This window comes from Pseudorasbora parva, chromosome 14 (genome assembly GCF_024679245.1).
Source record: "Pseudorasbora parva isolate DD20220531a chromosome 14, ASM2467924v1, whole genome shotgun sequence".
In the NCBI taxonomy this organism is placed as follows: domain Eukaryota; kingdom Metazoa; phylum Chordata; class Actinopteri; order Cypriniformes; family Gobionidae; genus Pseudorasbora; species Pseudorasbora parva.
In genome coordinates, this window is record NC_090185.1 from 31441441 (window position 1) to 31462122 (window position 20682).

At 41.8% G+C, this 20682-nt stretch overlaps 1 protein-coding gene across 3 annotated transcripts; it reads left to right on the forward strand.

The window, feature by feature from the left end:
• Window positions 1–691: 691 nt before the first annotated feature.
• On the forward strand, window positions 692–19378 carry LOC137040543 (CD276 antigen homolog). 3 transcript variants are annotated; one of them, XM_067416246.1, is made up of 6 exons: window positions 694–842; window positions 4250–4302; window positions 4693–5016; window positions 6925–7028; window positions 7118–7246; window positions 19155–19378. In XM_067416246.1, exons 1-5 carry the CDS (start codon window positions 829–831, stop codon window positions 7202–7204), a joined length of 582 nt encoding a protein of 193 aa, XP_067272347.1. In that variant the 5' UTR covers window positions 694–828; the 3' UTR covers window positions 7205–7246; window positions 19155–19378. The 3 variants fall into 3 exon arrangements, with proteins under 3 accessions (XP_067272348.1, XP_067272347.1, XP_067272346.1); XM_067416245.1 differs by having other exon boundaries at window positions 696–842; window positions 7118–7206; XM_067416247.1 differs by lacking the exons at window positions 6925–7028; window positions 7118–7246 and having other exon boundaries at window positions 692–842.
• The last annotated feature ends 1304 nt before the right edge of the window (window positions 19379–20682 follow it).

A 20682-nucleotide genomic window follows, 5' to 3' on the forward strand; every position in this document is an offset into this window, starting at 1 on the left:
TTCTATACAGAATTCACACAAATACCACAGCTGTACAATTTTCACACCCTATATATAGGGTGTTTCACACCGCAGCATGAGCAGTGCATGAGCTGCAGCTGCAGACGCGCGAGAGTATTCACAAAGCGCTCACGCATGCGGTGTGAAACGGCCGTAAATAAATGTAGCCTACCCTATACAGTCAATAGCCAACTTGATCTGGATGGAAGGGAAACATGATCCGAGCGAAAATAGAAAGCCAATCTAGAGACTGAAGAATTGGTGTGATGTGTTCATTTACGCACTCCCATCAGGATCCTTGCGGCACTGTTCTGTATGTGCTGTTTCTGGAAGCTCTAAATAAATATAGGCTACTAGAATTAGTATTTCCTTACGAAATACGATCTATAGGCTACTCATGTTTGAAAGCTGACGTTTCTTCACTGTGTTGTTATTTTACAGGCTTTGGGCCTAAACGTTTTTTCCTGTTATTGGTAATTTGGGAGGACACGATATGGTTACAAAAAGCTTCGAAAAGGAAACGTATAACTTTATAAAACTTTTTTTTTTTTTTTTTTTATTAAATTGAATTACAAAACAATTCAGTATGTTCTCAAGACATTTAACAAATTTTTTTAGCAGCATAAGGACGCAATAATCACATCAAAGGAAAATGAAACCAAACACTCCATTGGCTTCATCGATGTCAACAAGACTTAATGCGGGGGGAGGACATATGCAGTTGTATTCTTTCTGTTGAAAACACCGTAGGCTACTGCTTTTGTTTAGTGCGATTTAAATATAACGTTCGTAACATTAGGCTAATACACCTTAAAACAAGGCTCAGTCATGATGGCAACCTGGTATGTTTGTCTATTTACTTGCATATGCTATTGTGTTTTTTTTTTGGAAGCTCAGGGGTATTGTGTTGATGCATTGTTTACATAAGGCAAACTATTACTGTTGCAATGATTGTGCTAACGAGGTTAAATTTAACGTGTATAGCCTTTTTTCCCTGCAAGCGCATAAGCCAGGTCAAATTACCTGCGTCAACGTTATTTGATAACGGACATTAAAGAGTTGCAAACAAATTTCATCATCTGTGCAATTTGCAAATATGATGCAATTTGTTTGCAACTCTTTAGTTCGTATTTTACGTTGCACATTCTTTCCGAAACGCTTCTTGGAAAAGCTGCATTTTTTTTTGGATTAATGCCAGCGTTACGTAACTTGTTTTTGTGGTGTTGTTGGGTTGTGCTGCTTAATAAAGTGTGAAAAACAATATTTTCTTATCAGAAAAACACAGCATACATTTGAAATAGAAATATTGTGACATATAACTTTACTACATTTTGCAACATCTCTGCAGCCTGATTCAATTTTCTTGCTAAACAAGCATTAAAATACTATAGTGACCTCAAATGTTTGAATAAGTAGTAGGCTATACAGATTAAGTTTTTAAACATGTTTTACATAAATTGAGCAGGATTGCAGTTTTTAGATACGATGTCAGCTTGACACAACAATTTTACTTTATATACTGAAAATATGACGAACATATATAAGTTTACTGGTCTGTTCTCTGCGTTATTTTGGTTGGGAAAAAACAGGACAGCATTCACAGTTTCGCTTTTATTTTGCTAAATACAAACAGCCTCCAGCACATTACGAATGCAAAGAGGAAGAGGCCAGAGAGGCCGGTGTTGTGTAATATTCAGTTCCTGTGAAAAACTGTTCCAGTGGGTGGAGTAAATATGAATATTCATGACAGTTCTCGCGTTGTGGGCGTGGTCTTGAGACAACGCAAACTAACGGAACTGAATATTCAGCACGCTCCTAAAATCGCTACCTGTTTCATGGATAATTCAAAAGGATAATGACGTTACAATACTAGGCATTTACTGCACTGTTTGTGTAATATGATCAATCGTCTGAGTTGGTTTTCCTGACATTTTAGGCGTTCAGATAAATAGGTAAGGACCCAGAGCAAACAATGAGTGAATTGTCTACATTATTCATTATTTGTGTCCTAATAAAATGTTTAAAAACTAGCTTGGTGTGAGTTTCTTGTTAACTATATTAGCCAGTGTTTCTGTTAACATACCTGCTGAGGAAAATGCAATATTAATCTTGTCATTATGATTAACATTGCAATAAAGTGCAGTGCAGAAAGCTTTAAAGCATTGTTCTGATGGATGGCCATTCTTCTTGGGCATAGACCAGAGGCTACTATTTTTAAAAGGGAATAGGAAAAATATAGGCTACACATGTCTTCATCAATGTCATAATGAATTCATGTTGCTTTTGTTATGCATATATTCATCATCATATCCTAAAGTTACTGTCTGTTTTAGATGTAAGAGCTGAAGTATATATATGCACAGAATATACCGAATACACACACACACACACACACACACACACATATATAATTTTCAATATACACTAAATAAAACTATTCTATTAGAATTTTCACCTTGTTAGGTCTATGGACCTATAAAATCTAACAGGGTGGACATTTTTAAGCTAAGCTAACCTTCTACAACCCTCTATAACCTTCTATCTATATCAGATATGTTTTACATTTTTTTATCTGACAAGCATTCTTCAAAACATAGCTTTATAAACAGGGTGGATCTTTAAGAGTGAGATAACATTTCAAAAACTACAAAAAAGGAAGGAGTGAGAGTTGAAGATTACTTCAGTTTGTACAGTTGAATTCCTGCAGGACAAATACATTTCTTAATTTACGAAAATGGTCTCCATGGAATGGTCTTTTTTGGAAGTCGAGAAAGTACGTACTAACTAACTAAGTAAGATGACTTCAGGGACACAGCAAATTAGGAAAATTGTTAAATAAATAAATAATAAATAACTATAGTTTCACATGATTAATATGTATGATTAGAGGTAGTTTAGCCACTGCAAATAAAAAATCAGGTCTCCAACTGAAAATTTTCTAGTAACTGATCACATCTAAATTTTTCATTTAGCCAAATTTAAGTGTATTCTACAACATAGTCTAAAAATATTTTTAGTATTCATGATTTCATGGTTTAGTTTTTGTGAAAGTTTGCACAGAGGACATGATGAAATTGAATGCATATATCAAAAAAGTTTGTAAAATAGAAAATAGTATTTTTAGTGTCTATTATGCTATATCTGTTGAAGTGATAAAGAAGAGTTAAATATATAATTTAAGCCATTTCTTATAAATATGTGGCTCATTTTAAAGAGAATATGAAAAAGTAAATCATAGAGACAGAAAGTATAGCAGCAGGTGTAGCCTATATGTAAAGATTTTGCTTTGATAAAGCTTTAACTATATGTGTGGTACAAGTAAATCTACTATTAAAATTATAATTAAAGCCTCAGAAAGGCTTTAATAATAAATAAAAAAGCTATAAAGCTAAAAAAAAAGCTATAAAGACATGAAAAAAATGTGTGTTAGCCTAGACGAGTATAGGTTATTCACTCATACATTGCTCTTAAATAAGACGAAACATCTGAATGCCTAATCAATCTTGCACAACAACTCAGACGATGTAGCCTATCACATTACACAAACTATTCAATTGTACTAAAATTCTAAACAATTGTTTTTTAAAAAGTTAACTGACTGTTGCAGTAAATGCTTAGTATTGTAACGTCATTATCCTTTTGAATTATCCATGAAACAGGTAGCGATTTGAGGAGCGTGCTGAATATTTTCAGTTCCGTTAGTTTGCGGTGTCTCAAGGCCACGCCCACAACGCGAGAACTATCATGAATATTCATGATTACTCCACCCACTGGAACAGTTCTTCACAGGATCTGAATATTACACAAACACCTGTTACAAAAGAAAGCTTACATTATTTGAATGAGTTAAATTAATGTAAAAACAAATATTAAATTAATGTTGCCAATAACTATTGATTATATAATTTATTTTATACAGTGCAATAAAAAACAATAAAATGGCTATTCTATCAATTCTGTCAAAAAACATAGGGTGGGGGGAAAACTATAGGAAATCTGTACTTGACAATGGAAACTTGCATTTATTCATTCTTTTAACTAGCCTAAATAAATAAATCTATTGTGTGATAAGACGTTTATTTTAATTATTATTGTTATTATTGTTATTTAATTATTTCATACATCTGTTTGGAAAATGACATTTGTTTTGCTTAACCACTGGGTTATCCTACGAAGGTTTCCATTACCTTGACTCATGTGTTTCAGTGGGTTGTGTGTTGATGAAGTTTTTTTTTTTTTTTTTTTTAAGTGTTTACCGTTCAGTGATCGTTTTCTTTCACCTGATGGTGTGGACAGTTGAAGGTGAGCATTAAAGTATAACAGGCCCTGTCCCAAATGGCACTCTTCATATGCACTTTTCGGTCTTGTGGACTTACAATAGCTGCCATGTGCGCGTGTTCGCTAAGTCAACGAGACCGTAGGGTGTCCCATTTGTATTTTATGTTTCAGAAGGGTCCTCGCGCCCGCGATAAGCACCTAAGCCCACACTGATGCAAGCTCCTCAGCGGACTTCTTCCCAACAGTCAAAACAATGTTATGTCATTAAAATGCACTCGTAGGAAGACCGCAAGTGTTAAGGGTGCCATTTGGGACAGGGTCATCTTCATAAAAAAAAAAAAAAAAAAAAAAATTCATTTCCCTGTACCTCTCGTCTGTAAAACTGTTTAATTTATTTCATCTCTCTGTGTTTAGTGTGTCCAGAGACAACAATTGTGGGGTTTATTGGTGACTCCATTGTTATTCCTTGTTCTTCTGAAGAACATCAGCCTTCAATTCAAGACATCACTGTGCGTTGGAGATACAACTTCCTGAACGTGTATGACATAATTAAGGGCGCAGATTCAGAAGAAGAGCAGGATCCAGCGTACAAGAACAGAGTTGAAACCTTCCCTAAAGAATATCTGAAAGGAAACTACTCACTCAGACTCAACAATCTGCAAAACACTGATACAGGACCGTATACATGCTATATCATAGAGGAATCAATAATGCAGAATGTCAATCTAATCATTGAAGGTATGTAAAAACAAGATGAGTTTTCATTCCAATGAGGTAACATGAATTAATGTAATAATTGCATGACCACACTAGTTATATTCACCCTTCTCTCACATGGAGTAACATACAAAGATACCATGGTTCATCCTCCGGACTGATTGATTCACGATCATTCGGACTCCAATTCCCATGGGACCTCATTCCTGGGACTGAATACACTAACACCTGTGCTGCGTTCCACTCCACTTTAAGACATGCACTTGCAAACTTCCCTAAGCACTTCCCCTTGGGGGAATCCCCGCCGCCATTTTGAAGTGCGTTCCACTTCGTGAAGTGGACAAGGGAAGTTTATATGGACAGACCCTTGCTCCCTCGATTTTGACAGAGTGAGCGAGTCTACTTCATATGTACACTTCAGGCAGCTTCATATACCACAATGCAACGTGATTGTGATGTCACCACATATCGCATTTAATTTACCCCACCACAAACAACTCTATGATATTTTTAAAAACATTTAAAACAACCCAAACACATCCATATACATATAGAATGCTGCATTAAACAATTTCGTAAAGGAAAAAAATAAATAATAAATCAACTCCATAGTGGATTCCAAGTGATCAAGGGCTTAGGGCGTTCCAGTTCAGTCCATTGCAAAGTTTCCGCCAGTAGTGGGCACTCATGCAATGTAAGCAATGACGCACATCCGAGTGAACGAGACGGAAGGAAGTTTGCGAGTGAAGGGAATGATAAAAATGAACTGGAACGCAGCACTGTACTGCATCACCCACTCACTACTCACTACTTAAGACACACACACCACATATTCTCAAATGCTGCGTCCCAATTTGCCTACTTATACTACGTCCTAAAAGTATGTACTCTTTTTGTGAAGAAAAAGTACATACTTTTGAGTGTGTAGCAGAAAAGTATCCAAGCTTCGGGAACAAAATACTTCGCCATCTTTAACGGACTCTGTCGCTTAGTTACGTGCATCCCGTCTCCGTTTAACTGCCCTGTCAATCATCGTCAGATTCAGTTCAAATCCTTCACATTCAGTTTAATCTCCTACAATATAAGAGAGGAATGTAGCCACTCGTTGATCTGCCATTTGTCGGTCTTTAATGTAGAGACTCTCCTCATGTGCTTGTAGTTTAAATATAATGAAGCATTTAATAGTTAATGGCCTGTCATTACAAAAGTTCACAATGCTGCTGCAGGGAAATATAATGTGGACAATACTGAATAAATATCTTTTCGTCAGGTTAAATTCTGATAGTTGGTCACTCAAACCTTTATCTAAACTTCTCTACTTAACCGTCTGACTCGCACATCCGTCATGTTTGTAGTTTTTTTTAAAACTTTTTTTAATCCGCGTTTGTAGTTCAAATTGAATCCTCAATGGGTTGTGGGCAATATCAGCCGTTAGAGTGCGCATCGATCCGCACTTCGAATTCGGACCGGAAATGGTAAACCATCCGGGAATCTTTGGAATACTCTTTTTCAGTATACTACGATTAGTATGTAGTTAGTATAACTACATACTAATTCTATTTTCGAATACTATTTAGTATGGATAGTATGTGAATTGGGACGCAGGGAAAGTCTTGATTTGCTACGGGTGTTATTTCTGAGTGTTTTCTGTGGACTGATATCTTGTTATTGTCTGTGACCCTCTACCTCCTCCCCTGAACCTTGCCTGTACACTGGACTGTGATTGTGTGCTGACTGTCTTGATCCTTTCCTGTGACCTGTCTCTGATTCTTGCTGCCAGCCTTGGCCCTTCCCTGTCCCTGTTTACAGAATCACACTTTCTCGGTCTGTATTCTGCTGTCTCTAATAAAGCAACAAGTAGATCCACTCTGTGTTGACCATTCATTACAGATACACTCAAGTTTTCCTTTTTAACTTTTCTAATGATAGATAATCCAGTAAAAGCTAGCCGTAACCAGGGGACAAAACCAAGACCAGATATGATTGCAATGATCATGTCCCTTCTCTTTATTGGCATTACATTCATTTTGGCTGTAAGTACATTCATCATGCATATTCAGCATGAATCTCATTATAAGTTTGCAGATTCTTATTAAATATTGGCTTGATGTATGTGTTCCAGAACTCCGCCACAGGGCATTATACGGAATTGCATGTGCCGGTCCCAAGCCCGGACAAAAGGAGGAGGGGCTGGATGCCAATACACTGACAGTAAATCAATGCTCAGAGAGCATCTTAAAGGACAACTCCGGTGAGAAATGAACCTAGGGGTAATTAACAGATGGTTACAGAGTTGATCGTTCTCTGGGATGCATTTTCATGGAAATCGAATGTAAAGAGTTAATCTTTAAAAACAGATTAGCTTATAACACTAGTCTATGGGGCACAGAGTGTTGAAATTAAATCGCTCGTTAATACACTCTAAAAAATGCTGGGTTAAAAACAACCTAAGTTGGGTTGAAAATGCACCAACCAAACAATTGGGTTGTTTTTACCCAATGGTTGAGTTGTTCTTACCCAGCAATTGGGTTGTCTTAAGCAACATTTAACCCAACCACTGGGTTAAAACAACTCAACCACTGAGTTAAAACAACTCAACCATTGGGTTAAAACAACTCAACCATTGGGTTAAAACTCAATTGTTGGGTTGGTGCATTTTCAACCCAACTTGGGTTGTTTTTAACCCAGCATTTTTTAGAGTGTAACACTAACAAGGCTAAAAATAGCCTCACACTAACACAGTAGCATAATGAGGGTCCCTACATGCAAACCGAAGCATTGAGAACTTTGTAAGTGGACAAACAGTTTAATAAGAAGACACTTTATAAACATAGTGCAGTACGCGTTCACGGACAGGCACCATCTTGGAAAATAGTCTCGACTCATCGAGCCACGAGCGCTGCTCTAAGTGATGAACTGTGACTTCTGAGGAATCTCATATGGTTCGTTGTTTCTGGAAGAAAACATTGAACGCGACAGAGAAAATAAATAAATAAAAATAAAAATGTCCATGTTATTACATTTCACAAACTTAATTCCTATCGACCAGCTCACTTAGAACAGCGCTCGTAGATCGATTCATCGAGACTGTTTTTCGAGATGGTGCCTGTCCGTGAACGCGTAAGGCACTATGTTTATAACGTATCTTCTTATTAAACTGTTTGTACTCTTACAAAGTTCTCAATGCTTCGGTTTGCATGTAGGGACCCTCATTATGCTGCTGTGTTAGTGTGAGGCTATTTTGAGCCTTGTTAGTGGTATTAACGTACTCGGTTACTTTCGTAACCTCGGTTCCCTGAGAGAGAGGAACGAGTATTACGTATGGGAAAAACTCCTTTTCTCGAGAATGTGAAGCAAAACTTTATTAATAAAGGTATCTATGTAAAGCGCAGTGAGCTGCACGGCCATAGCCCAGCGCGAGGAGCGCTCTGATTGGCCGGGCCGCGGCAACTCCAGGAACCTATGGTGAGGCGGCTGAGAGGAACGAACCAATGGGAGGCGTTCCAGAAGCCCGCCGAAAAAGGTGCTTATATTTGCATACAGGAGGCTATATAAGACCCTAATTCGCCATAGGTGTCAGGTTTTAAGATCGACTGAAGCAATACCTGAGAAGCATAAACACGGCACGGAACGTAATACTCGTTCCTCTCTCTCAGGGAACCGAGGTTACGAAAGTAACCGAGTACGTTCCCTTTCGAGAGAGGTTCCTCGTATTACGTATGGGAACACAATGTAAAGCGCCGTGTGTGCTGACTGACCCAGTATACCCAAAGCACATGTTATAAACTCCTGAGACACCGACAGAGGCGGCTTATAAGGGGAATGAAGAACCGGAAGAGTCGGTTCGTTTGAACAGCTGATCGGACATAGTCGGATCTTATGATGAATGAATAGTGCTTAAGGACTAATGTGTACGGGCCAAAACGTAAGGCAATCTGTTTGCCAGGGTCAAGATAGAGCCTAGATGGAGAGAAGCCCTGCTTGTAGAGCTGGAACCTCCAACTTGTAGAATCTGATAAAAGTGGACGGAGAGGCCCAGCCTGCCGCCGCACAGATATCTTCCAAAGAAATGTCACACGACCAAGCCCAAGATGAGGCCATGCCTCTAGAGGAGTGGGCTTAAATGCCTGTAGGACAGGTTAGGTCCTAGACCTATATGCTAGTGGGACTGCATCCACTATCCAGTGTGAGAGACTGTTTCATGACAGCACAAACTTTAGTGCAGCCACCGAAGCAATGAAGAGCTGATCCGACTGCCTGAAGGGGGCGGAGCGCTCTAGATACAATCTCAATGCTCTGACTGGGCAGAATAGGTTTGCGTCTTATTCTCTCTGAGACGCGGGTTAAGCAGTGAAAAGACCTGCATACTGAAGGGGTTGATAGCACTTTCAGCATAAAACCATGCCTCGGTTTGAGCACAACCTTGAAGTTGCTGGACCCAAACTCAAGACAGGAAGGGCTCACGGAGAGTGCAGGTAAGCCACCCACTCGGTTAACCGAGGCCACAGCCAGCAGAAAAACGGTTTTGAGTGATATGTGCTTCAAGCTCGTGGTCTGAAGTGGTTAGGAGGGGGAACCCTTCACGGCCTCCAAAACCATGGCGAGGTCCCAAATAGGGACCGAGGTAGGGGCAAGGCGGGCTGAATCTCCTGGCCCCTTTAAGAAAACACACAATAAGATCACTTTTCCCTAGTGAATGTGCCGCGATCGGAGCGTGGCTAGCTGCTATGGCGGAGACACACACCCCGAGTATGGAGGGGGGACGACCCGCGTCCATTAGCTCTTGGAGAAAGCGAGCAGTTCCGCCAGTTCGCATGAGTGTGCGTCGATGTTTCGCGTAGCACACTGGTTAGAAAATCACTGACCACTTCAAAGCAGAGCTGCCAGATAGCAGGGGCTCTAGCTTCCGAAATAGTGTTCATAACTTGTCAGAGAGGTTCCCGGATACCGTTGATGGGCCATACGTGGAGGGCCCACAGCTCGGGATTGGGATGCCAGACCTTCCCTTTCATTGGCGGAATAGGCCATGGGGCTGTGTCTGACAGCTGAAACAGTTTGGAGAACCATGTGCGGTTCTTCCAAAGTGGGGCTATTAAAAAGCACAGGCTTGCAGCTGGATCGCGATCGGAGGGAACATATAGAGGGAGTCTGCGCCAACATGGGCCAGGGCATCCCTGCGTTTGCAGAAAAAATATTGGGCAGCGTGTGCTGTGCGAGCTGAATCGTTTGCGGGTAAAGGGACCATCCCCCTGGGGACATGGTTCCTCTGGATAACATGTCCGACCCTGATTCAGAATACCTGGCACGTAAGCCGCCCTTAGGGAGCTCAGATTGTGCTCTGCCCATAAAAGGAGATGCTTAGCCATGCAGTGAAGAGAGTCTGATCTCGGGTGCCCTAGCGATTTTATGTACATTATCAAGACGTGGTGGTTCTTATGCCGTAAGACACTCGTTGAGTCTTGAGTCTATGACAATGACTGTACTGATAAGCCTGCCCCTCGAAGGCGAATCTCAAGAATGGCCTGTAGTGGGGGTGGGGGGTTATTGTAACGTGAAGTATGCGTTTTTCAGATCTATTGAGAAAACCCAATCCCCGGGGCGAATGTGCACGAGGATTTGTTTCACCGTCAGCACCTTGAAACGAGCGTGTCATAAGTGCTTTGTTCAGATGCCTGGAAAATGGGCCTGAGACCGCCACCCATTTTCGGCATGAGGAATTAGTGACAGTAAAAACCTGACTCGCTAGCGTCGGGTGTACGGTTTCCGCCGCTCTCTCCTTTAACAGTCTCAATGCCTCAGCGAGAAGCACGTGACTGACACTGCTTCTTACTGAGGGCTCGACAACGGCTTGAATCGCGGGGTCTGCGAGCAAAACTGTAGCGAGAACCTCGTTTTATATGTTCAACACCCAATATTATATACCAGGAATGGCCTGCCAGGCCTGGGCTCGTGAAGCCAGGGGTTGAATTAGATTCGGGGGCTGGCCGCTTAGTAATAGGGGCCTGTTAGCCGGGTTGCTTGTGCTGTAACACTGCTTGTAACACTGTGGGGATAGTGTTAGTTTTGGCGGTGCAGGCTTTGCAGTGGGCGCGCGCCTCACATTATATTGTGTGTGCGAGAGTGAACTTTGTGAAAAGTGCTTGGGTGCAGGAGTGCAGACTGTAAAGTGGGCACATTTCCTACATAGAAAGCTCTTTTGTGTGTAGTGTAAACAATGTGCAGTGGCGCACAACCTACGTAGAATACCCACGGTGCAAACCAGTGAGCAAATCCACAGGGGTAAACGCACACAGCATTAGTGTGCAGAAGAGCGTGTTTAACACAGGCTAGTTGACTGCAATATTTCATCTCCAGTCACTTAACTTAAGGGAACTGGGAGAATGTAAGGAAGTGCGGGTGGTATGTGAGCCATTCCACAATGCCGTTATGCTCTAGTCTAGACTGAAAGCACGCATGCAGACAAGCGTGTTTGACCACAGGCTAGTTGACTGCAATAAGGCTAGTTGACTTTATAAGGTGTAATCCGGCCGCGGCGGGATTTATTTGTGATTTTGTGAGGCTGAATTAACAGTGCTTATGTAGGGGTGCACACTGTGTAGTGGACACTTTGTCTACAGTGTAAAAACTTTCCAGCTGCCTGAATAAAGGGGACTGGAAGTGATAGAGTGAAAAAAGGGCTTAGCTTGGCAGCCATTTTCCGACGCCCTTATGCTCTGACAGTGAGCGCGTGCTATGACGTAAGCCGCGCTCTAGTCAGCAACGCGCTGTGGAAGGGGCGCGCTGCAGCGACATTGTTCTTGACATACCCAACAGCCCGAGCTCGCTCGTCTAACTTACTCTAGTATTCTCTGTCCGCAGCGCTTCAGCACGGCGGCGGTAGAATGAGCACGGCGAGAGCTTCGGCTCGAGTTAGTTTATTCCCTCTAGTATTCTCTGTCTGCGGCGATAGTGCGACTGAACGAGAGAATAGGAAGCGTGAGGAAAAACTTTGTCCGCAGCGCTTCTAGCACGGCGAGAGCTTCGGCTCGAGTTTGTTTATTCCCTCTAGTATTCTCTGTCTTCGGCGATAGTGCGACTGAACGAGAGAATAGGAAGCGTGAGGAAAAACTCTGTCCGCAGCGCTTCTAGCACGGCGAGAGCTTCGGCTCGAGTTTGTTTATTCACTCTAGTATTCTCTGTCCGCGGCGACAGCGCGACTGAACGAGAGAATTGGAAGCGTGAGGAAAAACTCTCTCCGCGGCGCTTCTAGCACGGCGAGAGCTTCAGCTCGAGTTAGTTTATTCACTCTAGTATTCTCTGTCCGCGGCGATAGTGCGACAGAACGAGAGAATAGGAAGCGTGAGGAAAAACTCTGTCCGCAGCGCTTCTAGCACGGCGAGAGCTTCGGCTCGAGCTAGTTTATTCACTCTAGTATTCTCTGTCCGCGGCGATAGAGCGACAGAACGAGAATTGGAAGCGTGAGGAAAAACTCTGTCCGCGGCGTTTCTAGCACGGCGAGAGCTTCAGCTCGAGTTTGTTTATTCACTCTAGTATTCTCTGTCCGCGGCGATAGAGCGACAGAACGAGAGAATTGGAAGCGTGAGGAAAAACTCTGTCCGCGGCGCTTCTAGCACGGCGAGAGCTTCGGCTCGAGTTTGTTTATTCACTCTAGTATTCTCTGTCCGCGGTGATATCGCGACTGAACTAGAGAAGAGGAAGAGCGAGGAAAAACTCCGTCTGTCCGCGGCGCTTCTTCAGCACGGCGAGAGCTTCGGCTCGAGTTAGTTTATTCACTCTAGTATTCTCTGTTCGCGGCGATATCGCGACTGAACTAGAGAAGAGGAAGAGTGAGGAAAAACTCCGTCTGTCCGCGGCGCCTCCTCAGCGCGACGGTATAGTGACGAGAGCTTAGGCTCGAGTTCGCCTATTCACTCTAGTATTCTCTGTCCGCGGCTGTAGCGCGACGGAACGAGAGAAGAGTGAGAACAACTCTGTGGCAGCGGCAGAAGAAGAGCCGCGGCGGCGGCAGAGTGAAGAGAGCTTCGGCTTGAGTGTGCTCATGTCCTCTAACATTCTCTCTTTCCGCGGCGCTATTCAGCGCGACGTAACGAGAGCAGAGGGAGAGTGAGAAGAGCTCCGTCTTTCCGCGGCGCTAAACGACGAGGCGGAACGAGAGAGTCCTCGAATAGAACAAGCCTGTAAGCTCTAGAAGTGGCGTTGCAGCGGCAACACACACACAAACACATACAACACTCAACATAGACACAGTATAAAGGATATATAACGCCGGATGGCGTAGCTGGAACGGCAGAGAAGGCGGAGAGGGAGTCCGTCGTCCTCAGCTGCAGGTTCCGCTGGTGCCTTTTCAACGGCGGTGCTTCTTCCGGACGTCAGCAAAGGTATCGCTGAAGGAGATAAAATCTGACACCTATGGCGAATTAGGGTCTTATATAGCCTCCTGTATGCAAATATAAGCACCTTTTTCGGCGGGCTTCTGGAACGCCCCCCATTGGTTCGTTCCTCTCAGCCGCCTCACCATAGGTTCCTGCAGTTGCCGCGGCCCGGCCAATCAGAGCGCTCCTCGCGCTGGGCTATGGCCGTGCAGCTCACTGCGCTTTACATAGATACCTTTATTAATAAAGTTTTGCTTCACATTCTCGAGAAAAGGAGTTTTTCCCATACGTAATACGAGGAACCTCTCTCGAAAGGGAACTAGCGATTTAATTTTACCACCCTGTGTCTCCCCTGTGCCCCATAGACAAGCGCTATAAGCTAATCTGTTTTTAAAGATAAAACTCTTTACATTTGATTTTCATGAAAACACATCCCAGAGAATGACCTACTCGGTAACCATCTGTTAATTACCCCTAGGTTCATTTCTCACCGGAGTTGTCCTTTAAACTTCTTGTTTTTCTTTTGAGACATTTTTGAATAGTACCTCCTTGAGTTTTCAAGCTGGTAGATAGACAAATTCTACACACCCCTGTTAAAACAGCTGATTTTTGTGATGTAAATAACCAAAGATAATTAATTTCAGAAATATTTTGCACATTTAACAACTACAACCTGCACGACAATGGTATACCATACCATACCAAACTACATAGGTACATTTACATTTGTCTAATTGTCCCTTTATCTAAAGAAACCTACAGTTGAGGAATTCTACAAGTGAATCATTTTAAGTAGGCAATATACATGAGAAGTGCCAGTAATACAAAGTTTCAGTCAGCATTAAAGATTATACGAGCTGGAACAGGGAGGGATTAAGGAATATATACCATGGTCTGTATGAATACTCGATTCTGATTGGCTGGAAGGTGTGCACTATAACTGTTTAATGCGCAGGTAGTTCCTAGTCAGTTTAATCACAGTTGTATATTAATGTTTTCATTGAAGCATGCACACACATACGTCACTCACAAAGAAAGCAGATATCACACACACAAACGTTTAGGAGTACAGAAACTTATCAACGCTGCCCTGCGACTTTTAGTAATAAAATAGCTTGGCTACTGAATCGCTACATTATATTCTTCAGCAATGATCTTCATTTTGAAGTAATTAAACTCTTGCAGCTTCATTGTTAATAGAGAGATGCTGAACAGACGCAGGTAAGCATCTCTCATTTCTCACCCTATGTCATCGGCCTCATCCAAAACGGAGACGAGTACATACTGGAGGTTGAACAGCTGGCTGTCTGGTGCAGTTATTTGAGATGAACACACTCAAAACTGTGGAGATGATAGTGGACTTTAGGAGGAACAGCCCAGCACTCCCCCACTCACCATCATGAGCAGCCCTGTGGAAGCAGTGGAGTCTTTCAGGTTCCTGGACACTACTTTTTCTCAGGACCGGAAACGGGACAGTCACATTGACACCATTGTGAAAAAGGCCCAGCAGAGACTACTTCCTTCACCAGCTGAAGAAGTTCAACCTGCCATTCAGTTCTTCTCAGCCATCTTTGAGTATGTTTTATGCACTTCCATCACTGTCTAGTTTGGTTCATCTACCAAATCAGACATCAGGAGTGTCACGGTTCATCAATCCATCGTCTCATTCTCTTTGTGTTGTCTGGTTGTGTTGGGGGCGTGGTTTCTGATTATTGTCTGAGCACCATCACCTGCTGCACTCATCACCGCTGCCTTCATATATGTGTCACTGACAGCATTCATTGTCAGATTGTTGCAGGCTTCTGTGGTCCTTGGTGTCGGCCCTTGTTTCTCCCGGGAGATCGCCTCTGTTCCGGATTCCTGGATTCCTGACATTCATCTGCCCACTGCTTCCCTGCATCATGAACCCGCTCACCGTTCCTTTGGACTGCCTGATCTTTCTGCACTTTTCCTGCCTCTGTTCTTGAGTATTCCCTGTGGTCTTCGGACTTTCTGTGAACATTGTGCAGTTCTGTCGAATAAATGAGTTTATCGCATTTGGATCACTCAGTTTCCTTCTAGTATCTGACAAGGAGACTGCACCGTACCATCCGGACTGCAGAGAGGATTATTGGTGCCGCCCTGCCGAACCTCCAGGACCTGTAATCTTCCAGAGTGAGGAAGAGAGCAGGTAAAGTCATCACAGACTCCACTCACCCCGGACACCACCTATTTGAACTGTGAATGTCAAGATGGCGACTCAGATCACTGGCCATTAGAACATCTAAGCATAAGAACAGTTTCTTCCCACAGGCCATTTCCCTCTTGAGCAGTTAAATCCCCCTCAAGGCAAAATATACCTTTATATGTAAACTGGAAACCTTGTTGATGCTAGAGGTCAGAGGAGAATGGGCTGACTGATTTAAGCTGATAGAAGAGCAACTTTGACTGAAATAACCACTCGTTACAACTGAGGTATGCAGCAAAGCATTTGTGAAGCCACAACATGCAATATATTGTATCCGACATTGGAAACTTCAGCACCAAGAAAAATTCATTGTGTGTGCAAGCCCACTTTGCTATACAGGTCTGTCTTTCTTTCTTTCTTTCTTTCTTTCTTTCTTTCTTTCTTTCTTTCTTTCTTTCTTTCTTTCTTTCAAATAAAAGCAATCTTACGCACTACTTTATCTCTGTGTCTGATTCAAAGCGAGCAGAATGTTGGATCTAACTGATGACAATAACCAGCATTTTTACCCTTCCGGTCAAATATTGCGCTGCAAACACAGATAACAGCCTGGGCGATGGCCGGTTGCAATTCACAACCTCACCGCTAGATGCCACTAAAGTTTACACAGTGCACCTTTCAGTTGTCGATGTTGGCAAATTACCATGGTATAAGCAGGATCAGGGCTGTGCACAGACATTTTGAGGGACAGTGGCCCATAACAACAAAAGGGGCACTATAAGGAGGTTGAATATCATCTTATAGAGAATGAATAACAAACCTTTTACAATTATATTGTAAATACAGTTGTTAGGCTTTAATGCTAATACAATTTGTTGTTTTAATTATGCTTCCAAAAAGTTGATTCTGCGCAAATTTGATCTCAAATTTAATGTTTTTTTTTGCTGACTTTTCCATTTGTTGACATGACGGTTAGATTTAGATGGGAAATATCATAAATCAAGTTTGGTGTCCACATTATACTTTATTAAATTATAATGGGATCTCTTTCAATGTTTTCAGAATATTTATTTTAAAAAAATTTCTATGTTTAAAATATTTTTTTTTTTTAAATTTAATATTAACTGAACAATAATTCATTATTTTATTTATCAAAATAATCAGAAAGAGATTTTTTTTGAACAAGTATTAACTTACACATGATTAAAAGGCACATTTTTCTTAGGGTGTCCTTTTAGCTCCAGCATTGATACAACTAATTTAGAACATTTATAGTATAGCTTATTACCTTTTTTTAATTGTGTATACTATTAATATGGTCTTGATAAAATAACACAAATATGGTGTGTTATATACAAGTATTAAAGGTGCACTATCCATCCACTAGAGGTCGCCTATTCAAAACAAAGCAAAGTTGATGACGCCAAGTTTGAGCTCAGCATCTTGAGTTTTCACCTCACAGCCGGTGGAAAAGAATCAGGATAGGACTCAGGCAGAAATCATGGGGTCTCAATATCTATGGTGGTTACGGCCCTGATAAAGCTCAGAAGTTACTGTATGTGCATAAGATTCAGTTCAGTAGGTGTTAGATGTAGTTCATTTTCTTAGGCAAACATCTCGATAAAGTGTTAACCTAAAATCTCCAAAATAATTGCATTTGTTAGCAGGTTCCATTCTTTGAAATTGCCCATTTATATTTGTTTCATCTTCTACATCACAAAAATCAGCAGTCTTAACCAGGATGTTTTTAGTTTTTAGTTTTCTCAATAACAACCTGTTTTTTTTTTTTTTTGTTACTTCAAGAGACCAACCTTTTTTCTAAATAATATTATTCAATTTAAGCATTTATAATCATTACTAATGTATGTACTTGCTGTATGATATATTAGGAACACATGTTCAATTCCTCATTAATGCAATTATCTAATCATCCAATCACATGGCAGTTGCTTCAATGCGTTTAGGGGTGTGGTCCTGGTCAAGACAATCCCTGCGTCCCAATTCGCATACTATCCATCCTAAATAGTATTCGAAAATAGAATTAGTATGTCCCAAATCGTAGTATGTTGAAAAGAGTATTCCAAAGATTCCCGGATGGTTTACTATTTCCGGTCCGAATTCACAGTATGGATCGATGGGCACTCTAACGGCTGATATTGCCCACAACCCATTGCGAGTTGGACGAGGATTCGATTAGAACTACAAACGCGGATAAAAAGCGTTAATAAACTACAAACATGACGGATGTGCGAGTTCGACGGTTAAGTAGAGAAGTTTAGATAAAGGGGTTTGAGTGACCAACTATCAATATTTAACCTGACAAAAATATATTTATTCAGTGTTATCCACATTATATTTCACATGCAGCAGCATTGTGAACTTTTGCAATGACACATTTGGCCATTAACCTTTAAATGCATCATTATATTTAAACTGCAAACACATGAGGAGAGTCTCTGCATTAAAGATCCACAAATGGCAGATCAACGAGCGGATACATTTCTCTCCGATAAGGTAGGAGATTAAACTGAATGTGAAGGATTTGAACTGTGATGAATCTGACGATGATTGACAGGGCAGATAAACGGTGACGGGATGCACGTAACTAAGCGACAGAGTCCGTTAAAGATGGCGAAGTAGTATGTCCCGAAGCTTGCATACTTTTCTCCTACACACTCAAAAGTATATACTTTTTCTTTACAAAAAGAGTACATACTTTTAGGACGTAGTATAAGTAGGCGAATTGGGACGCAGCAAATCTCCTGAACTCCAAACTGAATGTCAGAATGGGAAAGAAAGGTAATTTAAGCTATTTTGAGCGTGGCATGGTTGTTGGTGCCAGAAAGGCCGGTCTGAGTATTTCACAATCTGCTCAGTTACTGGGATTTTCACGCACGACCATTTCTAGGGTTTAGAAAGAATGGTGTGAAAAGGGAAAAACATTCAGTATGCGGCAGTCCTGTGGGTGAAAATGCGTTGTTGATGCTAGAGGTCAGAGGAGAATGGGCCGACTGATTCAAGCTGATAGAAGAGCAACTTTGACTGAAATAACCACTCGTTACAACCGAGGTATGCAGCAAAGCATGCACAACCTTGAGAAGGATGGGCTACAACAGCAGAAGACCCCACCGGGTACCACTCATCTCCACTACAAATAGGAAAAAGAGGCTACGATTTGTACAAGCTCACCAAAATTGGACAGTTGAAGACTGGAAAAATGTTTCCTGGTCTGATGAGTCTCGATTTCTGTTGAGACATTCAGATGGTAGAGTCAGAATTTGGCGTAAACAGAATGAGAACTTGGATCCATCATGTTGACTGGACACAGCTGGTTTTCAGATCAGCACACCCATGGGTGAACAGATGGGCACGAAAGCATTAAACACGCTGGATGCGAAAATGATAACTGCGTCAGGTTGAAAGTAGCAAAAAAATTGCCTGATCATTGAAACATACACAATTAAGATTAGTGCAACTTTGCTTAATTTTACCATCTGTCATGATTTACATGATTTCTGCTCTGTCTCCTGTTTTCTGCTCTTGACTTTCTTAGTCAAGCTCTCATTCTGACATAAGACTGTTAATACAGTTTTGGTATCAGACAATATTTGCTTTTTTTACAGGTTTCAGTGGGTTTTGGACACCAGGCAAAACTGATATCTTTCTGCCATCTGGGACCAGATTTGATATTTCTGATGTGGAGATACCATACCATCTAAGATTTTGGCAATAGTCACCTGTATGTCGACATGATCTTACAATTGTTTTGGTTGCTTAATTATAGGCCTGCTCTGTTGCTATGTCGCCATTGATAAAATGTATTTTTTTATTTTCTTGCGGTTGATAACCCCCCCCCCCCCCCCCCAAAAAAAAAAAAAAACAATCCGCTTTTTAACTATGATTATATTTTCTGAATATAAATGTATGAATTATACCACCTATAAGCTAATAAATGTATTTGTATTGTACTTTAATACTTGCTGTGAACTTAAAGGGTTAGTTCACACAAAAAAGAAATTGATGTCATTAATGACTCACCCTAATGTCGTTCCTTTTGGACCAAAATGTAATTTCGATGCTTCAAGAGATTCTAATTAACTAACTGATGTCCCATATGGACTACTTTGATGATGTTTTCATTCCCTTTCTGGACATGGACAGTATAGTGTGCATACACTTTGATACGCTCTCGGACTAAATATAAAATATCTTAAACTGTGTTCAGAAGATGAACGGAGGTCTTACGGGTGTGGAACGACATTAGGGTGAGTGATTAATGACATCAATTTCATTTTTGGGTGAACTAACCCTTTAATAACTTGTAACATTATAACTTGTGTGTAGTACAATTTATTTCATGGGTGTAATTTTATGTAGAAAATCTGTACTTCCCTTTCGGGGAACTCGAGCTGCGTCGAAACGCTGTGAGAACGCCTCTGCGTTAACGGTAATGCGTCATGAAGCGCGTGTAGAACCAATCCATCGGGAGATCGATCGTCGCCGACGTGATGACGTCATCGACCGGAGACTATAAAAGGTCCGCGAACACAAACAGGAACTAGCTTCTGTGCCTTCAGTAAGCAATCTGTGTGAACCTGTCTGTCTATTTGGTGTTTTTGTCTGTCCATTAGAGAGATTTTTCCACCTTTGTTAAATATATCTGATATATATTTTATAACATAAAGAGAAAAAGGAGATTATGGCGAGTGAACAGCATTTCACAGTGTGTTCATCCCTGCCCTCAAAAAATATATTGCATGTGGGAAACACACTCATTGTGCATGGCTGTTTGGGAGCACAGCACGCTCAGGCAGCCCTTGAGGGGGCCGCTTGCGAGCATTTTTTGAACGGCTTCCGTTGAGAATGCTGCGCTCCCGCCGGGCACTCTTCGAGGAGGGTGCTTCGGCTCGTGTTCCCCGCGGCTCGGTCCCGCTGCTGCCGAGGCAGAGCGGTGGCTTCAGTTGTGGGGTTCACACATGGACTTTACAGAGGGGTTTGAGACGGGCCCAGCCTTATCTCAGCCCTCACCTGTATCGTCCAGTGCCTCGTCTCGGGGTTTGGAAGCCCGCTCTGCGGTTTCTTCCTCCCCGGGCGGGGCACCGGTGCTCCAACTATCCAGCTCTGAGGAGGTGGACGTTGAGAGCATCACGA